At 36.9% G+C, this 26,391-nt stretch overlaps 2 protein-coding genes across 12 annotated transcripts in view; both read left to right on the top strand.

Moving 5' to 3' along the window:
• STARD3 (StAR related lipid transfer domain containing 3) overlaps positions 1-9,114 on the top strand; it is a 37,869-nt gene extending 28,755 nt beyond the window's left edge. For 6 of the 11 annotated variants that reach the window (XM_039359186.1, XM_039359182.1, XM_039359181.1 and 3 more), the window contains 2 exons: positions 2,449-2,542; positions 3,899-5,630. In XM_039359186.1, coding sequence (XP_039215120.1) covers positions 2,449-2,542; positions 3,899-4,009 — 205 coding nt within the window. In that variant the 3' untranslated portion in view covers positions 4,010-5,630. Of the gene's footprint in view, positions 1-2,448; positions 2,543-3,898; positions 5,631-8,323; positions 9,069-9,095 lie in introns of those variants that run through there. The other 5 variants (XR_005558625.1, XR_005558626.1, XR_005558624.1 and 2 more) reach the window with 5 other exon arrangements.
• Positions 9,115-9,170: 56 nt separating this feature from the next.
• On the top strand, positions 9,171-25,401 carry MREG (melanoregulin). Its single transcript, XM_039359189.1, has 5 exons — positions 9,171-9,186; positions 12,790-12,924; positions 14,991-15,081; positions 20,390-20,556; positions 22,938-25,401. Exons 2-5 carry the CDS (start codon positions 12,907-12,909, stop codon positions 23,166-23,168), a joined length of 507 nt encoding a protein of 168 aa, XP_039215123.1. The 5' UTR covers positions 9,171-9,186; positions 12,790-12,906; the 3' UTR covers positions 23,169-25,401.
• The last annotated feature ends 990 nt before the right edge of the window (positions 25,402-26,391 follow it).

Here is a 26,391-nt window from a genome sequence, read left to right as displayed (position 1 = left end):
AACATTAATCAAATATGAGTTTACCCCAAAAAATCAAAATACAAACAATAAAATCATTGTACAAGATAGAGAAGGAGGGAGCTGGATGCACAGAGAGAGGGGATTAACTCTTAATTAATCATCCACCTGCAGTTTGAAGTGCCCCCATTGGGGACCCAAGCCATCTGGCAGAATGAGGTCTTAAAAGCTCTTACAGAAAGTCAGCAGGGTGGGAGCCAGTCTCATCTCAGAGGGTATGATATTTCAAAGGGTAGGAGCTACGGCAGAGAAGACTCTTCTCCTGGACTTTGCCAGCCAAAATTCCTTGACTGAGGAATCTGCATTATGCTCCCTATGCCTTACTTTGATCAAAGAGCAGCAGAGCATACATAAGTATATTTATAAGATACAGATCAATTAAAATACAGAGAGAGAGAGAGAGAATGTGAATGTGAATGAATCTAGGCTGAGTGACTTCCAGAACTGTGGAATGTTAAGCATCTATACTCCAGTAGCCAATGATGGCTGGGAGTGACAGCAATTATAGACCAGCACAATATAGTAAGTAATTGGCCATGTAATCTCAAATATTTATACCATTGTTACTTGTCTCATGTTGTGTTTTGTACTTTTCAAATTGCAAGTAATATATGCAGTGCTTTTTTTCTAAAAAAAAAAAAAAAGTGCCGGAACTCACACATGTCACACAACCCGCTTTGCCTACCCTACAAGGTTCCATCCAAAAAAGGTGCCGGAACTCCATTCTGGGCATTCTATGAGAAAAAAAGCCCTGAATATATGTGAAAACTTTGAAAACTATTTTTAAAAACAAAAGGTCAAAATTCCCATTCCATATATTTTCCAAAATTTCTGAAAGGCAGTCGGGCTCATGTTTTGATTATTTTTCCAAGTGAAAAGAAATTTTCAAAATAGGTATTCAGGATATCTGTAGCACTTTCTTACTCAGATGCCCTGTTCCATTTGTATAGTTACCGTATTTTCTGGCATATAAGACGACTCGGCGTATAAGATGACCCCCAACTTCGGAGACGATTTGCATGCTTAGAAAGTCGTCTTATACGCCGGAAACTACCGTATTTTCCGGTGTATAAGACAACTCGGGGTATAAGATGACCCCCGACTTCGGAGACGATTTGCATGCTTTAGGAAGTCGTCTTATACGCCGGAAAATATGGTAGCTGAAACTTGCTACAATGGTGGCTTTGGCCAGATTTAGAGAAAAAAACAAAATGTTCAGTTTTCTGCTTCCTGGAAGAATAGAAATTTGGAGTTTTTCCTGTATCAACAGGAATTATTGAGTTTCATGTTAGCACTCAATAAATTCTTGTCTTAAAACAAATGGAATAATCACAGCACTCATCCTTCAGAATAGTTTCTATGGTCTTTTGTGTATGTCTGTAATGAAGGCTGCACGAATAAGACACACCTTCTGACTTTAATGTAGAAGCCACCCCCTGGGATGGTGCATTACAGAGCTGCCCACATAGAAGTATTTTCTGAGCAATCAGTTTGTTTTTGGCCTCCAGATAATGTCTTGTGATGAGCAAACTCCAGTTATGAGCAATTTCCAACAAAGCTTCTTTGTCGTCGTTGCTTTTTGCCTCGGGTGACCAATCAGGGTGTTTTTGTTTACCACCTTTATTTTTCTGTGTAATAACATTAAAACATCATTGGCTTTTAATTCAGAATTTGTGTAGCAATTGTAAAGATATATGAGAGGGACTGTCTTCATTTCACATGTCATTGTGCATTATGGGATGTTGTGTATCTTTATCCTGTTCAAGGAAATTGAGTTTCTGTTATTCAAAATGCTCCAGTTAAAAACAACAACAGTTTTTTGCATCTGTTATCAAGATACCAATCAGATAAAAACTGGCATCTTTTCACCCATTTCTTTTTCTCAGTATTTAAATTTGTGGGATATTCCTTGAAGGGCATCCTTCTTGGTGAGAAGTCTAAGTACATCTGTACCTGTGGTTGGTGGCTTGTTCCTAACTAACTTCCCATGAAATACAGCTTACTGATTTTAAAAAAAGTCAATAAATTTGCAAAATCTTTATGGCCAGTATCATTCACAGCTGCTTTCCCATTCGAAGTAATTTGGGTGTCATTATCTTTGAAATAGTTGGTGCTCTCTTTAGCACTCCATTTATGAAATGTTCCTAAGGAAACTCCAAGCTGGAAGCTTATTACCTAGTTTTCAATAGCTGGAGGTGGGATTGCAGTTGAGCTAATTAATTAATCAATTAATGATTCTAAAAGGGCATCATTAGAAACAAAGGAGTATAATGACAGTGATAATGTCTAATTTGTTTTCATAATGTAAATGTACATTGCCTTGAACTTTTCTGTTCAATAGTTGGTCTGCCATTAAACTAAATTTTATCTTACTTTTTTCTGCTCTGTCAGTATATCTCCAACATTATTTATGGTTTTGGTTTTTTTCAGAGCAGAGAATGGCCCAGGAGGTTTCGTTGCCCTGAAATGTCCCACCAATCCAAATCTTTGTACCTTGTTCTGGATACTCAACACGGACCTTAAGGTAAAGCATATTTTATCTTTCTAGGTCTTGATTTTAATACAGGCTTATAATTACAAATTGGTCCATTGTGTTTTACTCTACTTTAATATTTTTCAAAACAACTGCTGACTATTACTGCATTGTCTTTGGCTCCTTGGAGCTTGTAGGATACACTGAGCAGAATGTTACATGAATTGTGTAACAACTAGATTCTGTTGCAATACATAGTTTACTTCCTACCGTTTCTAGGAGACATGGTATTATATAAATATCACAGATTAATTCATACATACTTGGGCATTTTGCAAAATGACATCCCACTGATCTTTTTATTCCAACCAGTAACATGAGTCTAGGAGCCATGGTGGTGCAGTGGTTAGAATGCAGTATTGCAGACTAACTTAGCTCATTGCCAGGAGTTCGATCCTTACCACCTCAAGGTTAACTCAGCCTTCCAAGGTTGGTAAAATGAGGACCCAGATTGCTGGGGGCAATATGCTGATTCTGTAAACTGCTTAGAGAGGGCTGTAAAGCACTATGAAGCAGTATATAAGTCTTAAGTGCTATTTCTAAGTGCTATTCTAATTTACAATACATATATTTTATGACACATAAAATACTTTGTTTACAAATGCTATATAAAATATGAAATTACCAATGTGGGGCTGCCTGCAGTTCCAGGTTAGTTTTGTTTGCAGCAATTCCCACTTTAGAGCTTCATGGGAGAAATTGGTGGTATTCTTCCTTATCAGAACACACAGTGCTGCCATTTTTAATTTTTAATTATTTCCTGGCTTAAAAAATCTGTTGTTACCAGAAGAAATTGGAAGAAGAAATAAAAATAGTGAGAATGTGCTAATTAACTTATGCCTCTCTAACAAACAAGCCATCACTATTTTAAGTGAACTCAATAATAGCTCAATTATGCAGTTTCACCCATCACAGTGCTTATATTATTCTAATCTTATGGTTAGAAATGAAACTATATTGTGATGGAAAACTATGATTTGCAGGTCAAATGTTATAGATTTCATTTCTAAATATACTTGACAAAAAGATGTCTAAAATCCTTGTTCTGCTTAAAGTTAGTGTAGATGAAATTGAACTAGATGACATAGTTGTACAGAGTAAGTTCCTTGTTTTTGTTCATTTTAAAGAGAGAGCTTAGCCATAATTTGTGGTTAACCTCATTTACTCAGTAATGCCTCAGGTAAAACTGAAGTTGGATGGCAGAACCGGGAAAGATCTTGCTCTACCTTAGAGGCCACAACTATGTATCAATATTTGATAATTTAACTAGATTAGATTGGAGCAATGAGCATTAGAATATATAAACATTAAATTGATGTGTTTTGATTTGCTTATTTTGTCCTATAGGGTCGGCTTCCCCGATATCTAATTAATCAAAGCTTGAGTGCCACCATGACAGAATTTATGTTCCACCTGCGTAAGCGGATTATGGATATCACATCAAGATCTAATTCTTAAAACTTGGTTTAACATTCCTTTTGAATGTTCTGTGAAACTATCAAGGCCCAAAGAAGTGGATACCTCTTCCTACTAGTTGAAAAAAAATATTTAGATGACATTCAGGATAAAAATGAAAAAATGAGCCTGTAGCTGGTGATGTAAATGAATAGACTCAGGAAGATAATCATGTGGGAAGAGGAGATAAGATGGCTGATGGTTCAAATCAGAACATGTTGAAAAGAAAAATTAGGACAAAATCTCTGAGATCTCTTGCTGACGATCAAAGTTAACACTGTAGTTGTTGAGCCATAAGATGTGCCAAATTAATTCATGAACATAATTGCAAAATCCAGTGGCTTAATTAATCTCTTATACTTCTGTCGTCCCTCTTTTCTTCCTTGGCATGGTCATACTATTTCTGACTAGTATAAACTGATAAACACATCCAAGTGTGAAGAGTATCATCAAGTAATCCTGCAAATGAAGTGATATGGTTGGAGTGCTGCAGAATAAGCCAGATAATTTTCTAATCACTGTTATATCAACTCTAGACCCTCCACTTTCCTAAAGAATGATGTACCCCTTCATGTCAGAGGACTGAATTGCCCAGTGGTGTGACCATAATTTGACTATGTATCCTTGAAGAGGTGATGGTTTCAGGAAATGAAATTCCCACTATCTCCATTGAGTACATGGATTAAAATTGTGGTTCAAATTGGAATGTGCCTATCTGGGCTGCTGTTCCAGTTCTATCATGATTTTTTTTTTTTTAGTTTCTTCCCAAGAATGTGAAGAATGTCCCATCTCTAGCTGCAGAACTGAACCTTCTATAGTGGCTAACATTTCATAGTTTGATGATGGTCTTCCATCCTCTTGTGAGTAGGCTGGAAGGACTTGCTAATTAAGGCCAAGATTTATATTCTGTATATTCCTAAATGACTTCTTAATCCAGAAACAGTGAATTCCAGCCCTTTTCCTGAAGGATGCATTGTTAAATATAAGAGAAGCTTACTTGAAAACACCTTGTTATCTGCTTCTTTTCTTTGCCCTGACAGCATCATGAGGCATGTGCTGGATTTGTCATAATAATGAATGGACCTTCTTAAGGCAAAGATTGGGGCTACCACCAGACAATGGGGATTATGCTTCCTTAAAGTAGATACTTGTGGTCCATCTTCTTCCACCAAAATCTATTTTCATGAAAAATGATTCCTTAACAAATGCAGTTCCTAAGAAGGTTTTAGGATATGAGTTCCACTAGCAGTTCCATCTATCTTACATATATCTTGCCTATTACTGTCGAAGTGAAACCTTACTGCCTATCATCTCTGGGAATAAGGAAAGTTATAAACAAGAAGCTGCTTCAAAATATTTTTCTTGATTTTTTTTAAGTAACTTGCAGCACCATGAAATATGTGCAGCAGTTTTCATCTCTAAGGATTAACAATTAATCTTATTTAAATGCCTTCAGTTACTTTTAAACATTCTGATATCATTGGGAAGTGGCTTGTACTTTTTTGTAAATCTGACAGAGTTTTCTTTGCCTTTACACCTCATTTAAAAAGCCACTTGAATAAAAAAACATGCTTTTTGCTTCAAATATTTGAGAATTAATCAAATAAAGTAATAATAAAAATTTCACTGTCTGAATGTGTATTTCTTTTGAATCTGATATGTATCTTTTTACTTTCAGCTCCAAGAGCGTTGGGCATGCTGGGAATTGTACAAGTAGTCCTCGACTTACAACAGTTCATTTAATGATTGTTCAAAGTTACAGTGGCACTGAAAAATATGACTTATGACCATTTTTCACAGTTATAACCTTTCCAGCATCCCCATGATCATGTGATCAAAATTCAGATGCTTGGCAGTTGGTTCATATTTATTACTGTTGTTGTGTCCCAAGTTCATGTGATCACCTTTTGTGACCTTCTCACAAGCAAAATCAATGGGGAAGCCAGGTTCACTTAACAACCAGGTTACTAACTTATCAACTGCAATGATTCATTTAACAACTGTGGCAAAAAAGACTATAAAATGAGGCAAAACTCACATAACAACAGAAATTTTGGGCTTAATTGTCGTAAGTCAAGGACTACCTATATTAGTTTTGAGCATTTAAAATAAGTTTAGGGCAGACTGCAAAGCAAGAAGGAAATAGTTAATCTTTGTTTTTATTATTCTAAATAAGTTTTTGCTTTTCTGTATTATGCAATTAATTGGGTGTTTTATATATAACATGACCCAAAGCATGCTTTTTCATAAGTGCACATGTGTTCTGTTATAATTTATCCTTCAAAAGCATATCTGGTTTATTTTATTGCACTTAATCTACTGAGAAAGAAGCAACGGGCCCTTGTGGTACCTTTAAAAAAACAAAATAAAATGATCTAATGTATAAAATATAGGCCACAAAACTATCTAAATAAATTATTAGCCTTAATGTGGCTATTAGTTCAATTAAGATCAGTTACATATTTTGATACTTCACTTCATGGCTTACACATGAAAACTTTTTCCTAAAGATAATAGAACTTGCCATCTACTTAATATGACATCCAAATTCAGAATTTCTATAGGAATGCAGTTTGAAGTTCTAAGGTGCAAACAAGCCGTTTCAAGAATGTTTGTTCAAGCTGTATACTGGCTGATTAAAAAACAGAATTGCCTGAGATTGCAACATGAACCTACAGAAATTGGAATTGAAACTGATCCAAAGAATGAATGGCGAGAACCATAGAATGAGAAGCTAACTTTTAATCCTGTGCCATTTGAAGCATCTGTTTTAAGCTTACTTGGGCTGTCATGAAACAGGCAATGAGTAATTTTTGTTGGCAATTGTCCAACAAATAGGAGGAAGAAAGATGCATGTGAGTTTTTCTGCCTCAATGCTCAAAGTAGTCATAGCTCTTGAAATGAGAAAAATTTCAATATGTTGGGATTGTAACCCATAAGAACAGCTGCTTATTAAGAAATAGTCTAGTAAAATATTTAATTACTTATTAATAACATTCTAGTGAAGCCAGAACTTTTCCCTTTAGTAGTTAAATGGTTAAAAAAGAAGCTATGAAAGATTATTTCAATATATGATTACTGCAGCTAGATTATTATATGCATAGATAGAAATATTCAACACCAATCACTATGGCTGTTGAAGCTGAATTTGCTACATTTTGCTGAGATTGATAAATTGATTTCTTCAATCAGAGAAAAGACATCTATATTTATTTGTCATTGGAAGCCTTTCATTGGAAGCCTTTTTGCACATAAATGATCTTACAATTTATGGGTTTAATGATTAGACTGAATAGATTATAAAAAGAATAATAGGATGTAACTTTAACAATAGGAGTTAAAATATATTTGTACTTATAACTGCTGTGAAGAATATCAGAAGCCACATCTTATATCTTTTTTCTTTGTTTTCTTTTTTCCCTCTTTCTTTTGCACTTTTGCTTTTTCCTTGCTTTTTGTTTTTTCATTTCATATTATTTATATTAGCCTGTGTTAATTTTTATTTTCTTGTTTAAAAGTCATCTAGGTATAGATAATAAAACAATCCTAAGGCAGATAAGTGTTCTGACTCCCAAATTAGCCTTATTTAGATCAAATTAGAAATGCTCTGAAACATTGACTACATGGAAATTAGAAATTTCATTCATTTCAATTCTATTAAATTCCTACTTTCTGAGCTATAGGGATGTAGAATTCTAAGGTGCATTACATATAAAACTTATATTAACTCTGTTCTAAAATCCAAAGTGATTTGCTGATGCTTTGTATATGAACCATAAACTATAGCCTAGGACAAAAAGAAAAAAATATCCCAAACCAATACTGGAATTTAACTGACATCTTCTGTCCTGTCAGCCTCTCTTCTATCTGCTTTTTTATAAGTATTTATGGTGATGTCACAAAGATATAATCAAAGATCACTTGAAAAAAAATTATTGCGCTTCTCAAGATGTGAAGGAATATGATTACATTCTCACATACCATAGTATCCTCATTTTGTTATTGAAGCTAGATAACTTTTATTGCAGCCTGACCTCCAGATGACTTGGTTCCTGTATAGGCCAATATGAAGTGGCCAGGACTGGAAGGTCACCTCTGGAAAGAGACTGGGAAAAGCCTGCTACATTTAAAATATTTGAGTGGGGTGTTTTTGTTTTTTTTTTTTTTACAAAACTTGAAAAGCTATCAAGGCAGAAAATTCTCTTAGCTTAGGCATTCTTGCTCGGAGTTAAAAAAAACAAAAAAAACCCACTGAAACCATGCATAATACCAAACAGTATTTTACCTCAGAAATGAAGTTCACTGTTGTTTTGGCAGGCCAGTGTTACGATGGTTGTGAAATGAGTCCCATCCATTAGTCGTCTTGGCTTCAAAATATGTTGGGTACTTTGTCTTCACAAAATTACAAGGTATCTGACAACTATTCTCTTAATTCTTTGATCCAGAAGTCTTTGGGGACATTAGGAGTTTTGAGTGTCGAGCACTGTTAGAAACTGGCCACCATCTTGTGGAATGACCATTTAAAAACCCATGTTCTAAAAGTCAAATTAATATGGTAATTGCTCACTATTCACCATTCTAGCTTACCTTTTGGATGGTGAGGTACATTTCCTGACAAGCATGGAGGTACACCCTCCTTATATTTTTATTTTCTAATTAAATCCATGAAATTTAAATAAGGTTCATGGCAGCGCTACTATTTTAAAAAATTAAGGGAATAAACAAAATCAAGTCAGGGGCTCCAACTGATACCAGGATAGATAGGTGTCTCTGGATTTATTGTTTTCTAGAGGCACTTTATAATTTAATACTGCTTTAATAGGTCTTGAGGAAGATAACAAAAATGAACTTACTCTTCTTCCCATATAAAAGCTAAATGCCAAGACCACAATATATTATGTTGAATTTTGTATGCTTTGTTCAAACCCTTAAGCTATGAAAGAAACATTTCACATGATCTCTGCTTATGACTGTCAGACTGTTTAAAGACAAATATATTAGACTTGTTTGCCTTTTTTTTCAAGCGCAGTTTCTGCTATCTATTATATACTCTGATATACTAGTTATAGGCATATTTTATGATCTGCAGCTTTTGCAAGTGACATGGATTTCTTGGGCCAAGTGTGTTGTTGCTGTTATCATGATGAAGATGAATTAGAGAAGAATTCATTGATCACTGGGTATGTATTTTAGCATTTCATAATATGATTGCAATTGTACACATTTGCATAATTCATATAAAAATCTTTTCCTTTGAAAGTAATACTGGAAAGTTGAGTGTTTAGATCCATCTCCCAAGAGTCTTCTAGTGTTGTCCATTCTATTGCTTGTTCCCCTTGTGTTCTGTTACTCCTCTCTAATTCCAGTAGAAGGACAACTTTTGATTCCCTTCCCTATATTATTTATCAATAGTTTCTGCCTGTAAATCTGGCAGATTGGATGTGCTCTGAGTACATTCATGAAGCAGGGTCACCTAGTGTGGCCTCAGAAGCACGACTTGTGTGTTATGGTGCCTTGCTTATGGAATGGCCTCTACCTATAGATAGGATGGCCCCGACCCTGTTGGCCTTCAGGCACTGGGGCCAGGATTTAATAAGTTTGACACCTGGTGGATGATGAATGGATGGAAGTTTTTATTGAGACCTTAGCATAGTTTATTGCAATGAATGATTTATAATGTTATTATATTTTTATTTTGTTTGCTGCCCAGATTTCCTTTGGGAGATGGGCTACTATATACGTTTGTTTAATAAATAAAAGCAATATTTCTGCAGCGTTGGGGATGTTTGTTTATCTCTTCTGAAACTATCTCTAGGTTTAGATGCTGCTGTTTGGGTTGCATAAAGTAATGGCTTGTTATTAGTATAAATAAGACAGCATCTGTGAGTGCTTTTACTTAGCTCCAAGGCAGATTTCTCCTGTTCCTGCTTTCAACAGGATCTGATCTCTTAATCTCTTGAAATTAATTTCATTAAGGTGGCATGTCCAATGTCAAAATATTTTGCTTCATTCTGTATTTGTAAGTTGAATCTGTTCTCCTTTAATTGTAATTGTAATTTCTTCTAGTTTCCTCTAGTGTCCAACCTTCAAAGTCCTATTCTATCTTTAAAAAAATAAATAAATTCAAAGATGTCAGACTTAGCCAAAGAGCAACCAAAGTTCATTTCTTTATTTGATTACATATTCAATCTTGCCAAACTAACCCTATACTACCCTAATCTAATGGATTACCCTGGAAATTTTAGGAGTGTTATCCTAAACCTTGTCCTCTTCCTATGACCCTGTTTTGGGCTCTGTTTGCTCTTACCTCACACCCCTCCTTGGAATGTGCTCCTTCCTTCCAGGGAGCCCTACTGAGTTACAAAAACATTTTTCAATGGGAAGCATTCTTATGCAATAGTAAATAATTACAAAATTTTAAAGTAAGTTTGTAATTTTACAAAATTAAAGTTCTAATCACCCATTTGCTGTTTATTCTAAAATAAAAAATAAAATTGTATTTAAACTTCTTTCACTAACAATTGAAGGAAACTCATTCAATGTTTTCAGATTTGTTGATCTAAAGCTTCCTAATAGTTGAAAAACAGTTAACAAGCAATTTTCAAAAGTGATTAGAAAAGAAAGTATGTAAACCTTGCATCCTTTTGAAGGTGCTGACCAGGATTTGAGCAAGCTGGCCATTCCTTCTTCTCCCAGAGCTCTAAACCAGGTAGAGACAATTGTCTTGTCATCTCCTCATGAGGAACTGCTGTCTGGAGCACTTGTGGGCAATCTCAAATTCTCTCCTAGTCTGTTTTCAGACTTGTTGCCCTGGCTGAGGAATTCTGGGATCCGATATATCTCTAAGTTGCCAATTTTGAAAAATACTGCTCCAGAGGAATGATGATGGATTCTCTAGCAAGTGTGAAGCTACACAGTCTGTGAATCACAATTTAGTAGCCATGTCTGAGCCCCAATTCCCAGACAGCTTTGAATATATAGTGAGGGGAAAAATTATTTGATCCCCTGATGATTTTGTACATTTGCCACTAACAAAGAAATGATCAGTCTATAATTTTAATTGTAGGTTTATTTTAACAGTGAGAGACAGAATAATAACAACAAAAAATCTAGAAAAACACATTTCAAAAAAGTTATAGATTGATTTGCATTTTAATGAATGAAATAAGTATTTGATCCCTTCACAAAACCTGATTTAGTACTTGATGGCAAAACCCTTGTTGGCAATCACAGGTCAGACGTTTCTTGTAGTTGGCCATCACACATCTCAGGAGGGATTTTGTCCCACTCCTCTTTGCAGATCCTCTCTTCAAGTCAAGGTTTCGACGCTGATATTTGGCTCTCTCCACAGATTTTCTATGGGATTACGGTCTGGAGACTGGCTAGACCACTCCAAGACCTTAACATGCTTCTTCTTGAGCCACTCCTTTGTTGCCTTGGCTGTGTTTTGTGAGTGATTGTCTTATTCACACATACCCACATTGTCATACCTATCCACGACCCATTTTCAATGCCCTTGCTGAGGGAAGGAGGTTCTCACCCAAGATTTGATGGTACATGGCCCCGTCCATCGTCCCTTTGATGCTGTGAAGTTGTCCTGTCCTCTTAGCAGAAAAACACCCCCAAATCATGTTTCCACCTCCATGATGGAATGGTGTTCTTGGGGTCATAGGCAGCATTCCTCTTCCTCCAAACATGACAAGTTGAGTTGATACCAACACTTTCACCCAGTTCTCTGAATCATTCAGATGTTCATTGGCAACATGGACCTAGACATGTGCTTTTTTGAGCAGGGGGACCTTGTGGATGCTGCAGGATTTCAGTCATTCATGGTGATGATTATGGTCCCACCAGCCTTGAGATCACTGACAAGATCCTCCTCATGTAGTTCTGGGCTGATTCCTTACTGTTCTCATGATCATTGAAACGCCACGAGGTGAGATCTTGCATGGAGCCCCAGACCGAGGGAGATTCACAGTTATTTTGTGTTTCTTCCATTTGCGAATAATCGCACCAACTGTTGTCACCATCTCACCAGCTGCTTGGTGATAGTCTTGTAACCCATTCAAGACTTGTGTAGGACTACAATCATGTCCCTGACAACCTTGGACAGCTTTTTGGTCTTGGTCATAGTGGAGAGTTTGGAATCTGATTGATTGATTGCTACTGTGGACAGATGTCTCTTATACAGATAACAAGCTGAGATTAGGAGTACTTCCTTTAAGAGAATGCTCCTAATTGCAGCTCGTTACCTGTATAAAAGACACCTGGGAGCCAGAAATCTTGCTGATTGTATAAAAGGCACTTGGGAGCCAGAAATCTTGCTGATTGATAGGGGATCAAATAATTTACTCATTAAAATGCAAATCAATTTATAATTTTTTTGAAATGTATTTTTCTGGATTTTTTTTATTGTTGTTGTTATTCTGTCTCTCACTGTTAAAATAAACTTACCATTAAAATTATAGACTGATCATTTCTTTGTCAATGGGCAACTGTAAAAAAAATCAGAGGATCAAATAATTTTTTCCCTCACTAAGCCCTCCTGGAAAGTCTGTGCAAGGCTGTAGCCTTTAAATATTTTGGATGAGATAAATGATATACCGTGGAACAGGCTAGGCTAGCGTCTCTAGAACTCCATTATAACCTATTGCTATGGATTCCCCTCACACTGCCATTTAAAACAAAACCTTCAATCTTTTCCATTTTCTGTTGCATTTAAAACAAAGCCATCAATATTTTCCATTTTCTGTTGCAGTGACACATTTCAATATTTCAATAAGTTACAGAAAAGGCGGCAGTCAGAGGCAGCTAACTTGTGGAATGAACCAGCAGACTCTGCTCATGTGGAGCGGGGAGATGATCACGAGCTTCACAAGCTGCTAGAGAAAAGGTCAAAAATGCGCCGTGGGTCAGAGGTAAGTTGCCCTCATAGTTGGAGCTCTTTCTTTCATATGGAGCTGAATTTAATGATGTGGAATTCAGCCACATGTAGCTTGATATAGAGGCTGATATAGTGAGTAGTTTCTTGTGTTGTATGAAAGTGGTGAAGTGTGTGTCAAGAATGTTCATAAACAAGAATGCTATTGCTGCCTTGAGCCAAGAAAATAAAGTGATGTAAATGTATAAATTGGTCTTTTTAAGTTATTCTGAGAATGCTTGTGGCTACATCTAATTATGGCTGGGTTTGCCATGTTGTCATTCCATGAACTGCTTTGCCCATGACTTCTAGAGCTCATAAATATTAGAAATGTGATTTTGATTACTCCTCATCCTCAGGGCACTGAAACTAGCTAAATAACATGATGCTGTGCAGTGCTACAGAAGGGGGTGGAGGGGGGTATTCAAAATTTTCTACCAAATGGCCATGATTTCACCTGAGAACTGCAACTTTACCTAAACAGACAAGTATTTTATCCTAAAATAGGATATAAAAATAATAAATCAAGCTCAAGATGCATTGCACTTTAAAATGGTCCAGACAGATCTGGGTTATGGAGGTCTCATTGCAAGGGTGTCTGGAGGAAATGGTTTGTGTGTGTGTAAATAAAAAAAGATGTTGATCACAGCCATGTAATCCAAGCATGTGTTATATGATTGTGGCTAACATCTTGATCTTTATGACTTCCCTGTGGACTTGGTACTTGATGGCTTTTATTGCTACAAGCCATATGCTACTAGCAAAACAATCAGGTAGATGGAAGGAGAATGGAAAAAAATCTAACCTTTGTTTGACAAAACATCATCAAAAAGGGATAATGATGTCTCTGAAATCTGGATTCATTGTTTAACTGCCATTCTCTTTCTGGGCCTCCTGGTTCACGATTTCAGTACTGACTTCTGAAATCCTGCATAGTTTAGGAACAAGAAACACATTTTGTTTCAATGTGGTTGCTTTTGTCATCTTTGGAGGCACTTCTCCAGAGGTCTCCAACAAATGGAGCAAAGTGGGTAGCTACAAGGAACAGGTTCTTTGGAGTGACAGCTCCCCCTTGCATTCTGTGGAAGGAAAGTAAAGAAGAGGATGATCAGCACCAAAATGGATGGATTCAATAATAGTGGTACTGAGTGCACTCTTGGAAGACCTGAAAGACAAGGTGAGGGACAGATCATCATGGAGAAAGCCTGTTTATGTAGTCACTAAGAGTCATCAATAACTTGATGGCATGTAATAATCAATTGATTGTATTTTTGTTATTTCTTTAAAGAGTAGATCTAACAATTGTGGTTGAACCAGAAAATTCAATTATTGTGTGGATTAGAAGTAAAAGTATTATTGCTGCTCATACCAATCATTTGTTCCTTTTTCCTATACAAATAAGTATAACGATTAATTGTAACCATAATCCTTAAATAGGGGGAGCAGAGATCTTATCTGAGTACAACACATTCGTATCTGTGCACATGCATGCCCAAAGCCATTATTTAAAGTTGGAATTTCAGTGGCATCTCCTAATGTACCCACCTAATTCCACTCTATTTTTTCTCTGTTAAAGATAGTTTTCATGAAGAAAAAGAAAAACCTGATATACTGCAAAACAACACTAGTCTCCAGAATAATCCTAATTCCCAGAAATCCAGATTATATATAAATCCAAAACTATTCTTAAATGAATAAAAATAGAAAATTACTCTAGCCCAATGCTTACTTTGTATGTGTGTATCTTGGAGACTTAAGAGGGTTGTAAGAATCAACTTACTGGTTAACTTTCACTGGTATTTCCTGACGGGGTTCAATCATTGTGGTAGCCATGTTGTGAATGGATATACACCCTGCACAACAATTAATTTTGATAGTGCATAATCTATTCTCAAAATATTAATGTGTCCTCTGGTTCCACAAGGTTGGAGATCTCTGTTTTCATGCCTCTGTAAAATCTAGCTGCTCGCACAGATATGCCTTGCCCTCTATAAGAGCATTTATTTTGCTGATTTGTATAGCTTGGGGGTTCTTTTTTTTCCTGTTCTCCTTATTCTGATAAAGGGATACCGACGTTTGAGCTTTGACATCATTGCCCACCGACAGATCCGTCGAAAGGTAAAGGATAGATGGAAACATATCTTGGAAGTCTTAGGTAAGTGTGTTGATAGTGAACATTTTCCTGGTTAGAGTTATCTGTGTCATTAATTTATTTAACTATTGTACAACGTTTTCGACAGGGAGAAGTGCGAATCAGGTATTACACATCTTGCAGTCATGCAAGAACAGAAAGGCACCCAAGAAGAGAAGCCACCTTCTGGTTGGTGATTCAATTATAAGGAATGTAAATTTAGGAAAGGACACAGAGGTTTCAAATGAGGTCAGGTGTCTTCCAGGTGCTACTGCCAGTAGGGACAAGAAGCGTATTTGTAAAATAATCAAGAATGCCAGCAAGGATTATGATGTGGAGGCTATTGTACATCTTGGCACTAACGATCTGTCCCAAAAAGATATACTCACTGTGCAGAATGACTTCCAGAGCATGGGGCAGGAACTTAGCAGAATAGGCTGTACGCTTATTTTTTCAGAGGTCTTACCAGTGTATAAAGACCAAAATGGAAAAGGCCAGCGTATAGCACAATTCAATATGTGGCTAAAGGAGTGGAGTAAAGGGGAAGGCTTTGGATATATTAGTCACAATGTCAGCAGCTGGTCCAATGAAGAAATGTACAAAAGAGATGGTTTGATTCCATCAAAGAAAGGGACTGAGTTACTTGGCTATAAATTCACAGATTTTCTGGAGGAATATTTAAACTAAACAGCGGGGACAGTGAGCTAACTGATACAGAACATCCCTGTCCCTGGCAATCTAAAAATTATAGGGCTATCAGTGCATGTAACAGCGAGTGCCACACAAAGTGCACTAACCAAATAGGTGGTAAAACATTAGTGGAACTCAGGCACCACACAGGTTATGTAGGAAGTAAACACAGGGTCGGTCATAAAGGACTCAAATGTCTATACACAAATGCACAGAGTATGAACAGCAAACAGGGTGAACTAGAAATTAAGGTTAATGAGGGCAGATATGATATTGTTGCCATAACGGAAACGTGGGACGAAACCCACAAATGGAACACATAGCTAGAGGGATTTAAATTATTTAAAAGAAACAGACCAAATAAAAGAGGAGGTGGAGTTGCTGTCTATATAAGAAATAACTACATCTCTACAGAAATAGAGCACAACAATGATGAAAACTGTCCTATATGGGTCAATATAAAAAGGGGGGGGGAATGACATTGCCATAGGTGTATACTATAGGCCACCCAACCAAAAACAGGAAATAGATTAACTTTTTGTTAGTAAGCTAACTAAGGTATGTAGGAAGCACATCACAATAGTAATGGGGGACTTTAACTACCCTGACATCAACTGGGAGACAAACTCTGCACCAAGTGGAAGATCAAACAGGTTCCTGGCAAACCTAGAAGACAACTTTGTCTCCCAAAAAGTAGAGAAGGGAACTAGGGGATTAGCCATTTTGGACCTAATTCTCACTAACAAAAATGAAATGATAGAACGTGTTGAAGCCATAGGAACCTTGGGAGGAAGTGATCATGCAATTCAACATTAGGGAAGCACAAGCAATAGAATACAGTCAAACTAGAGTCTTGGACTTCAAGAGAGCTAATTTCAATAAACTTAGAAAGGGTTTGGGAAAGATTCCATGGATGAGAATCCTCCAGGGGAAAACAACTCAAGAGGCTTGGGAAATTTTGAAAAGTGAGATAATAAATGCCCAGTCTAGCATAATACCAGCAAAGAGGAAAAATAACAGTTCTCAAAAGAAACCAGCAAGGCTGCATAAAGAACTCTCTGATCAATTAAAAGATAAAAAGGACAAGTATAGAAAGTGGAAAGAGGGACACATAACTAAGTCAATATCAGCAAATAGCCCGAGCCTGCAAAGACGAAGTGAGGAAAGCTAAGGCTCAAAATGAACTAAGGCTTGCAACCAAAGTCAAAAACAACAAAAAAAGCTTCTTTCAACATGTAAAAAAACAAGAAAAAAGTGAAGGAAAGGATTGGTCCATTAGTGGGTGAAAGTGGCAAGGTGACAAGCAACAGGGAGAAAGCAGAACTATTTAACTCGTTTTTCACATCTGTCTTTACACAAAGGGAAAAAACAGACCAACCTATAAAAAATAGTGCTATAAAAAACAAAATAGAAATACAAGTTAAGATAGGCAAGAAAATGGTAAGTGAACACCTGTCCAGCCTAGACAAGTTCAAATCACCAAGACCAGATGGATTACACCCCAAGGTTCTTAAGGAACTGGCAGATGTGATCTCAGAACCACTGAACTATATTTTTCAAAGATCCTGGAGCATTGGGGAACTACCAGAGGACTGGAAAAGAGCTTATGTAATTCCCATCTTCAAAAAAGGGGAAAAAAAGGACCCAGGAAATTACAGACCTATCAGCCTGACCTCAATACCTGGGAAGATTCTGGAAAAGATAATCAAACAACGAATCAGCGAACACCTACAGGCAAACAAAGTCATTACTAAAAGCCAACAGGGGTTTGTCAAAAACAGATCATGCCAGACAAATCTTATTGTATTCTTTGACCAAGTGACAAAATTAGTGGACCAGAGGAATGCTGTGGATATAATTTACTTGGACTTCAGTAAGACATTTGACAAAGTAGACCACAACCTACTACTTGAGAAGGTAATAAAATGCTGGTTAGACAGCATCACCACCAGATGGATCCAGAGCTGGCTGACCGGCTGTACTCAGCGTGTGGTCCTCAATGGAACTGCATCTACATGGAGGGAAGTGTGTGGTGGGGTGCCTCAGGGCTCTGTTCTGGGCCCAGTGCTCTTCAACATCTTCATCAACGATCTGGACAAGGGGATAGATGGAGAACTCATCAAATTTGCAGACAATACCAAGCTGGCAGGAATAGCCAACACTCCAGAAGACAGGCTTAAGATACAGGAGGATCTGGACAGACTTGAACACTGGGCGCTATCTAACAAAATGAAATTCAATGGTGAAAAAAGTAAGGTTCTACATTTAGGCAAGAATGTACAGGTATAATATAGGGGGTACCTTGCTCAATAGTAGTAACTGCGAGAGGGATCTCGGAGTCCTAGTGGACAATCACTTAAATATGAGCCAGCAGTGTGCTGTAGCTGCCAAAAAGGCTAACACAGTGCTAGGCTGCATTAACAGAGGGATAGAATCAAGATCACGTGAAGTATTAATACCATTTTACTATGCCTTGGTAAGACTGCACTTGGAATACTGCATCCAGTTTTGGTCACCACGATGTAAAAAAGATGTTGAGTACAGAGAAGAGCAACAAAGATGATTAGGGGACTGGAGGCTAAAACATATAAGAAACGGTTGCTGGAATTGGGTATGTCTAGTTTAACGAAGAGAAGGACGAGGGGGGACATGATAGCAGTGTTCCAATATCTCAGGGGCTTCCACAAAGAAGAGGGAGTCAAGCTATTCTCCAAGACACCTAAAGGCAGGACAAGAAGCAACGGGTGGAAACTAACCAAAGAGAGAAGCAACCTAAGGAGAAACTTCCTGACAGTCAGAACAGTTAACCAGTGGAACAACCTGCCTCCAGAAACGGTGAATGCACCAACACTGGAAGTTTTTAAGAAGAAACTGGACAGCCATTTGTCAGAAATGGTATAGTGTTTCCTGCCTGATCAGGGGGTTGGACTAGATGACCTCCAAGATCCCTTCCAACTTTATCATTATTATTATTATTATTATTACTACTACTACTACTACTACTACTACTACTACTACTACTACTACTACTACTATTATCTTTTATTCTAAAGGAAAATTTAAAAATATAGACAGGACCTCAGATACTGTTTCTGTTGTTTCAGATTTAAATATAAAATACCAATAAGAATAAGATTAAGGTTATTTTTGCATTGGCTGAGATATTGTGGGATGTTAACTAATATCAGCAAGTACAGTTTGATGCAAAGAATTAAATCTGCCATTGTCTATTGAAAATAACTGTCAATTGGTTGACTGCAATTCTGACAAATAAAAAGAAAAAAGTATCTATGGAAAGAAGGCTTCTATGTAGAGCTTTAATCTAACAAAAGTTATTAAAAAAATCTAGAGAATTAAATAGAATATATGCAATTTGCCCTTATTATATAGTATTGCAAGGTCTAGTAAACTCAGATAATTGAAACAGCAATTTTCAAAATATTCCAGATCTCAAAATCTGTTAGTTAAAAAAAATCTTGGAATTCCTGATCAACACTCAGAACAATAATGATTCAAAAGTGATTATCTTTAAGCAAACTTTATCTGTCTGTCTGCTTATCTCTTTCTGTGTGTGTGTGTGTTAAACTGATATAAAAGAACAATGATTAAGCTGGTATTAGGCCTGGGGGGGGGGGGAATTCTTCTGCTTCTCAGATGCTAAATTTGGGCTGCCTGACCAGGAATTTACTGTAGAATTTCCCTCTATTGCCTTGAACCTGTGTCTTTTTTTAAATCAGGCTTGGCCCTTGGCAACTGCCTGGACTAGTCTCTTCAGTCTTCTAGGGAATGTCTTTCATAAATGGTTTGCCATTTCCCTCTTCCTATGGCTGAAAGAAGTGACTGGACCAAAGTCAGCAAGCAGGTTTCATGCTTAAGACTGGACTAGAACTCGTGGTTTTCTGATGCTTTTGTTACCTAATGCTTTAACCACTACATAAAAATGGCTCTCTCATTGAATTTAGAGGGATCCATGCTTCGGTATCTTCATTCTTGGGTTTTGTAAGACTTCATACAAGTGGAAGATGGAATTGCAGAAATTTCAGCTACACAGGACTATAAGATTATATCCTGGGACTAGTCTAGACACTTTCTACCAGTGCTTTTCACTTGCGCTTTTACTGAACAACATGGCACTGGAATTCTAAGATAGAACATTTTTTGGACCTTTTCAAATTACAAAAGCCATGCACCACACCCTTCCAGCATCTCCCTGGATTAAGGAAGGACATGGAAAACTATTTTTGATTTCAATACATACGGGAGGATGGCAGATATCATTTTTGGTGCAATTGATGTTCTAATGTTTTCCCTTGCTGTATACTGTACCTGTCTGAACTTTAAGATGATTTTCTGTAGCTTGTTTTATGGTAGTTAAAGTTAGATGATTATTGTGCTGTACAAAGGTTTTTTCTTTTGTAGTTTATTGATTATAGAGGATCCCTTGGTGTCAGATAAAAGCTTTTTATATGTTCCAGGATGACTAAATAGTAATTTGAAATTTGGTGAAATATCTTTGCGTATTTGTTTGAAGGTGTATTTTCATATTGACTTCTCTGACAGTACATATAATTACAATAGAGGAAGATCATTTAGTGAATTGCTATGAATGAAATATGGGGGTTAATAATATTTCCCAATATAGGGTTCAAAGCTGAAACGGATGGCCTACTCACTGTAACTTCCTGTACTTCTTATGAATCTCTCCACAATCCTCAAGAGGCCCGCAGACTCCACACTATCCTGGCTGAACAGACATCAATTTATGGTCATCATGATGGTGGTCCACCAGAGAGATATCTCTTTGTCCTGGTGAGTAGGGAGAAAACTATAGAAAATATGCTATTTCTACAGTGCCATGTTAAAAGAAGCTCTGGATATTATTCACAGCATCATGGAAACTATTTTGGAGGATAAGAACAACAGCTGCATTTCTCCTAATTAATTGAAACTTGATGTAGGTCTTCCCATAATGGTTAACCTAATGTGGAGCAGATGTAAGTTGATTCGTTCTAATGTACTTTGTGGTTCAAAGCCTGGAAAAAAAATATTTTGAAAGGTAGTCTGAGGCAAAAGCAGTCTATTTTAAAGTGGAGAAGTGTTAGAAGACATTTGAGGCAACTTTAACAAGAATTACTATTCTGTCACCCCGCGAAGGTTATACGAACAGCAGTAAGAATTAATCCTTAAGCTATCATCAACATAACTGAAATCATTTGTGGAACACACATTATAATCTATACTATACCATACCATATATATCATTATATATGATATAATATCATTATATTATATCACATTATATCATATATATATTTATAAAAGGTTAATTAAAAATAGAACAAGAGAAATCTCAGGGTCTTAGTTTAGGTACCCTTTTTGATAGAAAAAGAAAGCAATGAGATATCAAAAGGAAGAAAGAGGCAAACATTGGGTGGTGGGACTGAGAGGAATTCTATTTGCAGCTGCCATTGTCCTGCTTTCAGGATGCTGAGATAGACAAGAGATGTTTCTGAGCAGGCCAAAAAAACCAAGATGGTGGTCATGACCTACAATTGAAGCCCCGTCCCTTTTTAAATATACATTGCCTGTGCAACTGTTAGCCTGCAAGACCATTCTGACTCCGGATTAGGAGTACTAGCTCTATCATTATTGTAAGGTTACATTAACAGAATCTGGCAAGTATGAAAGTATTTCTCCCTCCTTTCCTTTTACTCTCCAGAAAACTAGGAATGGTTCCTTCTGAAACATTTCCACACGCTTCCTCCTTCTGTGGGGTTGATATATCTTTTACATACCAATTGTCCAGTCTGTAGCTATTCCTTTTGTCTCACAAGATCATTCCCACATATCCTTACGGCAACACATAAAAAGGAGCAAGTGTTTGACAATATGATCATCCTCCAATGAGAATAAGATCCTCTATCTTGACCTTTTTGATGCCTTTCCACAGGCACACCTGGCTTTCGCCACCAGATACATGCTTCAAAACTATGGATGACAAAAGACAGAGCAGCAAAGAGTTTTTCTAGATCTCTTTGCTGCCATCTAGTAGCAGGAAGTGAGCATTATTTGGTGGAGAGGATAAATCCTTTATTTTCCAGCAATGCCAATGAAATAGTTTTCTTGGTTGCGCTGTTCCTAACAAGCCATACAGGGAGAGAACTGAGAAGCTGCTAGAAATAGGGCTGTGGCTGCTTGAAGCAGAAGCCCAGAAAAATTTCTTTAAAATTCTCCAAAGCCTTGTCTGGTTCTCCCTAGACCAGGGGTCTTCAAACCTGGCTCTTTTATGATCTGTGGACTTCAACTCCCAGAATTCCTCAGCCAGCGTGCCTGGCTGAGGAATTCTGGGAGTTGAAGTCCACAAGTCATAAAAGAGCCAAGTTTGAAGACCCCTGCCCTAGACAATTCATTGAGAAGGTATCTGTCTTGTGAGGCCTGAATGTGGGCAGGAAAGGAGGGAAAGAATATTTTCTGCTCAGTTTCATTCCAATATCCTCTGTTTCTCTCTTTACAAAATGTGGATCTGTCATTTCAATCTTTGCAAATGTAATAATATATTTTTATGTCAATGAAAAAATCACCTTAATTGAACTGATTTTATTGTTTGTTTGTCATTGTGCTTTTATTGTATTAAGTGGTAATAAGTTTGCTCCCAATCTTTCCCTCAGCTTCTGCTGATAACTAGACCACATTTTAAAATCAAAAGCTATCTCCTTCAGTTTATTACAAAATAAAATTTCTTATGCTCTCCCTTTAGGAGAGATTTAAATGGAATTCTTTAATCCCTCTGAAATGTTAATTTTCTTAGGCTTGCACCAGGAAAGATTTTGAATTTTCTAGATTCCAAAATGAATTCCTTTAAGCATTTTTTGTTCCCCACTCACACCAAAAATGTGGAGGAAACACTGTGAACAGTATTTTAAAAAATCAAATAATGAAAACTGGCAAAACTAATACTACATTTAACAAATAGTTTGAGAGACCTATCACTCCAGAACTACTTCAAAAATCTTTATCTCCTTTTGTACAATATTTTCATACTTGCTATACCTCAAAGTTTTATAAGATGGAAATGTAATGTAATCTAGGATTTACTGCTAATGGGAATTTTTGTGATTTGAGTCATTTCTTATCATATTTCTAATGTATTTTTTCACCTTCCCTGTGTTTCCATTATATTCTAATTTCAGGACCGGCTTATTCTTCTTGATGTGGGAGATGATTTTCTGTCAGCTGCACGTCACTTTTATCCTGCAAAGGAAGAAGAAGACAACATGTCTTCCAGTGATGGAGGCCCATCTACTCCTGGTCCCATCTTAGTACAATTAAATAATGAAACTCAAAAAGAGGCTGAAGTAGAAGAGGGGGAGGAATTAAATGAGGACTATACACATTTTGGAGGGGCAAAAGGAGGAAATTGAAGAATCTGAGGAAAGTACCATGAAGAGAAACGAACTCAAATCATTTAGTACAGACCTATGAAGGCTTAAAACAGGGATTCTCAACTTTCATTTCTTAAATTCCATTAATTATCGTAAGAATTAGGACCCACATTATACAAAATAAAAAACCCCATGTACTGACAATGACAGCTGTATATTTACAAGTAATCCGTTACTAAATTATCATGTACAGTCAGTTTTAAAGACTTGAAATTTCAATTAGTTATTCTGTGTCCCATATAGAGTACTTCTGAATCCCATTGATGCTATTATTGAATCTAGGTAACTACAGTATGGACTTTTTAAAAAGTCATTTTTCATATAGTAAACTTACATTTCCTCATTTCCCATTTTCTTTTTATTATTATAGCATCTTCTAACGTGATCTTTGAAATGTATACTATAAGTAAGTCACTGTCCCTTCTAAATGATAAAAGTAGGAAGTGGTAAACATTTGGGGATAAATAACGAAGCAGAATTATCTTTTTTTCTCTATAACAGTGATGGCGAACCTTTTAGAGACCAAGTGCCCAAAAAACTGCCCCGGCCCGCCCACTCCACCACCCACCTCACCCCTGGCCCACCCACAGGGCCACCCACTGTCTCCATGGCCCGCCACAGATCACCCAGGCAGCCCTGCAGCACCATGGTGGCCACGCCCTCTGCCCGCGCCCCACAGCATCATCATGAACAATGGGGCGGGAGGGCAGAGTCTTGTCCCTGCTGCCCGGTTGCCATGTGCTTGGCTATGGTGCTCTGCACGGGCCGTGCCCATGTCGAACTCTCCAGTGGTGTTGCTGCTGAGGAGGGGGCCACGGGGGGAAGCGGGGCTTGGGTGAGGGCGCCTGTGCCACAGAGAGGGCTCTGTGCCACCTCTGGCAGGCGTGCTATAGGTTCACCACCGCTGCTCTATAATTTAATGTCTCCACACTGTTCTTTGCTACTGTTGGCTGATACTTTATTTTGCATTGTGTTCTACAAAACTCAGAGTCATGTTATGTCAGGCACAAGAAATGACCCAAGGAGCTGATCAGAGTGGTATGTTTATTGCAGCTTGTTTATAATCTAGCCAGACTAAAGCACTCACCATACAACCACTAGATAAATACCATCAAGTTTTAGAGAGGATCTCCTTTCAGCTGCTTCCTTCCCATCAACTCATGTCTTAAATTCCCCCATATTTTACTTTTCATTTGTGGTTATGAGAATGAGAAATGTTAAACTCTCCAAAGATACCAATCACATCACCCATCCTTCTTACCCAACACAATAAGCCCACCTTAAGAGTTTTTTTCTCCCAAAGATGCTTTTTTCCTGAGGCAAGTGGACTTTCTTGTTTTTCTTTGAAGACGTTTCACTTCTCATTCAAGAACTTTCTTCAGATCTGACTGAATGATGGAGCTGAAGAAGCTTCTTGGATGAGAAACAAAATACCTTCAAAGAAAAACAAGAAAGTCCAGTTGCCTCAGGAAAAAAGCATCTTTGGGATAACTATGACCAGGATGACTGAGAATCTCCATAGATACTTAAGAGTTTCTTGTATAACACAACAATATTTCATCTGCATGCAAGAATGGCTTCAGATACCATGCTAAGCCATGATTTAATTAACTTTGGTTTACTGAACAAATCAAAATTCCCTTATTCTAATTGATTTGGCTTTGCCTCTCACTGTATAAGTGGATATAAGCCTATGGTCTTAAAAGGCCATCTCCTAAAAAAATAAAATCTCTTCTGGAGATTTTAGCATAAACGTGAGCCTGGACAATTGTTAAACAAACCATCACAGAGCAGAGAGTGCAAAACCAACCACTGACTTTGGTGGCAGTTCATAGTTTTCATTCTATGGATCTTCATCATGGCACCTCTTTAGCCAGAGGGATCTGACTTTATAGTTCTGTCACCAACTATAAAACTGACTACTATATTTTCAAAATTGGGGTGGGTCATGCAAGAGAAGCCAAGGCTAGAAGGTGCTCTATATTCTTATGGGGACAATCTTATGTGATTTAGCCTGTATTTGTTTACATATGCTAAAATTCAAGGCCTTCGCTTCTATGCATTTCTATTACGTATATTTTTAATAATACATTTCTTCTTATTATTTTTTTAAAGGCATTATGCACAGTTCAGAAACCAGATACTGCATTTCTGGGTTCTGCATGATATCCTCATCTTCCCTTTTTATAAATAATAAAATACATAGTTCAAACTATGCTTGCCAGCCTATTTCTACTGAATTCCAGATATTTTCAGGCAGTATCTGGAATACTTTGAGTGCTGAAATATATTCAGTTACATTCATCTTTGCAAATTTGTTTGGTGATTGTTATTTTGCGGTTAGGATGCATAGATTCCAGAGTATGGATTTTGACTGTAAGGACCCAAGTATAAGGATTTTTATTAGCTTTGGCAACAAGATTATTATACATATAAAGATGGAAGAGTATTGAAATTCCCACAAGGGAGGAATGGATCATAAAACTCCCAGAATTAGCAGAAATGGCAAAACTGACTAGTTGGTCAGGGAGATAACAAAGTTTTTTTAACAAACTGGAAATCATTTATGGTTTTTGCTAAAAGAAAAGTGAGATAATGATCTATGGATTTAATGATTGAAAAATATGAATATATAATATGGGTTTGAATGGATTTCTGGAAGAGAAATCAACCAACCACCCTGTTGGTTTTCCGTAAGCTGCTTAAGACCTGGCTTTTCCGGCAGGCCTGGGGTTTATAAAATCTGACCCCTGGATGACTGTTCTTGTACTGTTTGTTTTGTTATGTTTTATGTGTTTTTTATTGTTAGCCGCCCAGAGTCCTCCGGGAGTGGGGCAGCTTATAAATTTTAAAAATAAAATAAAATAAAAATAGATGTGGAGATGATGAATTTGTCAATATCCATTTAAGAGAAGTTCAGAAGTCATTTTTTTAAATAACTTCTTTTTTTGAACCTATTTCTTTTTTTCTTTCTTTTCTATCTCTTTTTAGATGTTTTTTGCTTGATGCAAAATTCTGAATAAATACATTTTTATAAAGCACTTTTGTTAAGTTTAAGTATGTTTCTAATGGGAAATTATCTTTGACCTCCAGTAGGCTCAAAAATGAATTCAGATGACCAAACACTGACTAAATAGAAGATGAGTCTTATATACAATACTTAGATCATTTGTTTTTATAGGTGTTGAATAAAATCTACAAA

This window comes from Crotalus tigris, unplaced genomic scaffold, assembly GCF_016545835.1.
Source record: "Crotalus tigris isolate CLP2741 ecotype Arizona unplaced genomic scaffold, ASM1654583v1 scf7180000019068.10715455, whole genome shotgun sequence".
Taxonomy (NCBI): domain Eukaryota; kingdom Metazoa; phylum Chordata; class Lepidosauria; order Squamata; family Viperidae; genus Crotalus; species Crotalus tigris.
This window is presented reverse-complemented; position numbering and strand designations above follow the sequence as displayed.

Excerpts from the sequence above, each read along its gene's own strand:
- MREG (XM_039359189.1), top strand. Across the intron at positions 15,082-20,389 it reads ACATATCTTGGAAGTCTTAG|GGTTCAAAGCTGAAACGGAT; the intron begins GTAAGTGTGTTG and ends TTCCCAATATAG. Across the intron at positions 20,557-22,937 it reads AGAGATATCTCTTTGTCCTG|GACCGGCTTATTCTTCTTGA; the intron begins GTGAGTAGGGAG and ends TTCTAATTTCAG.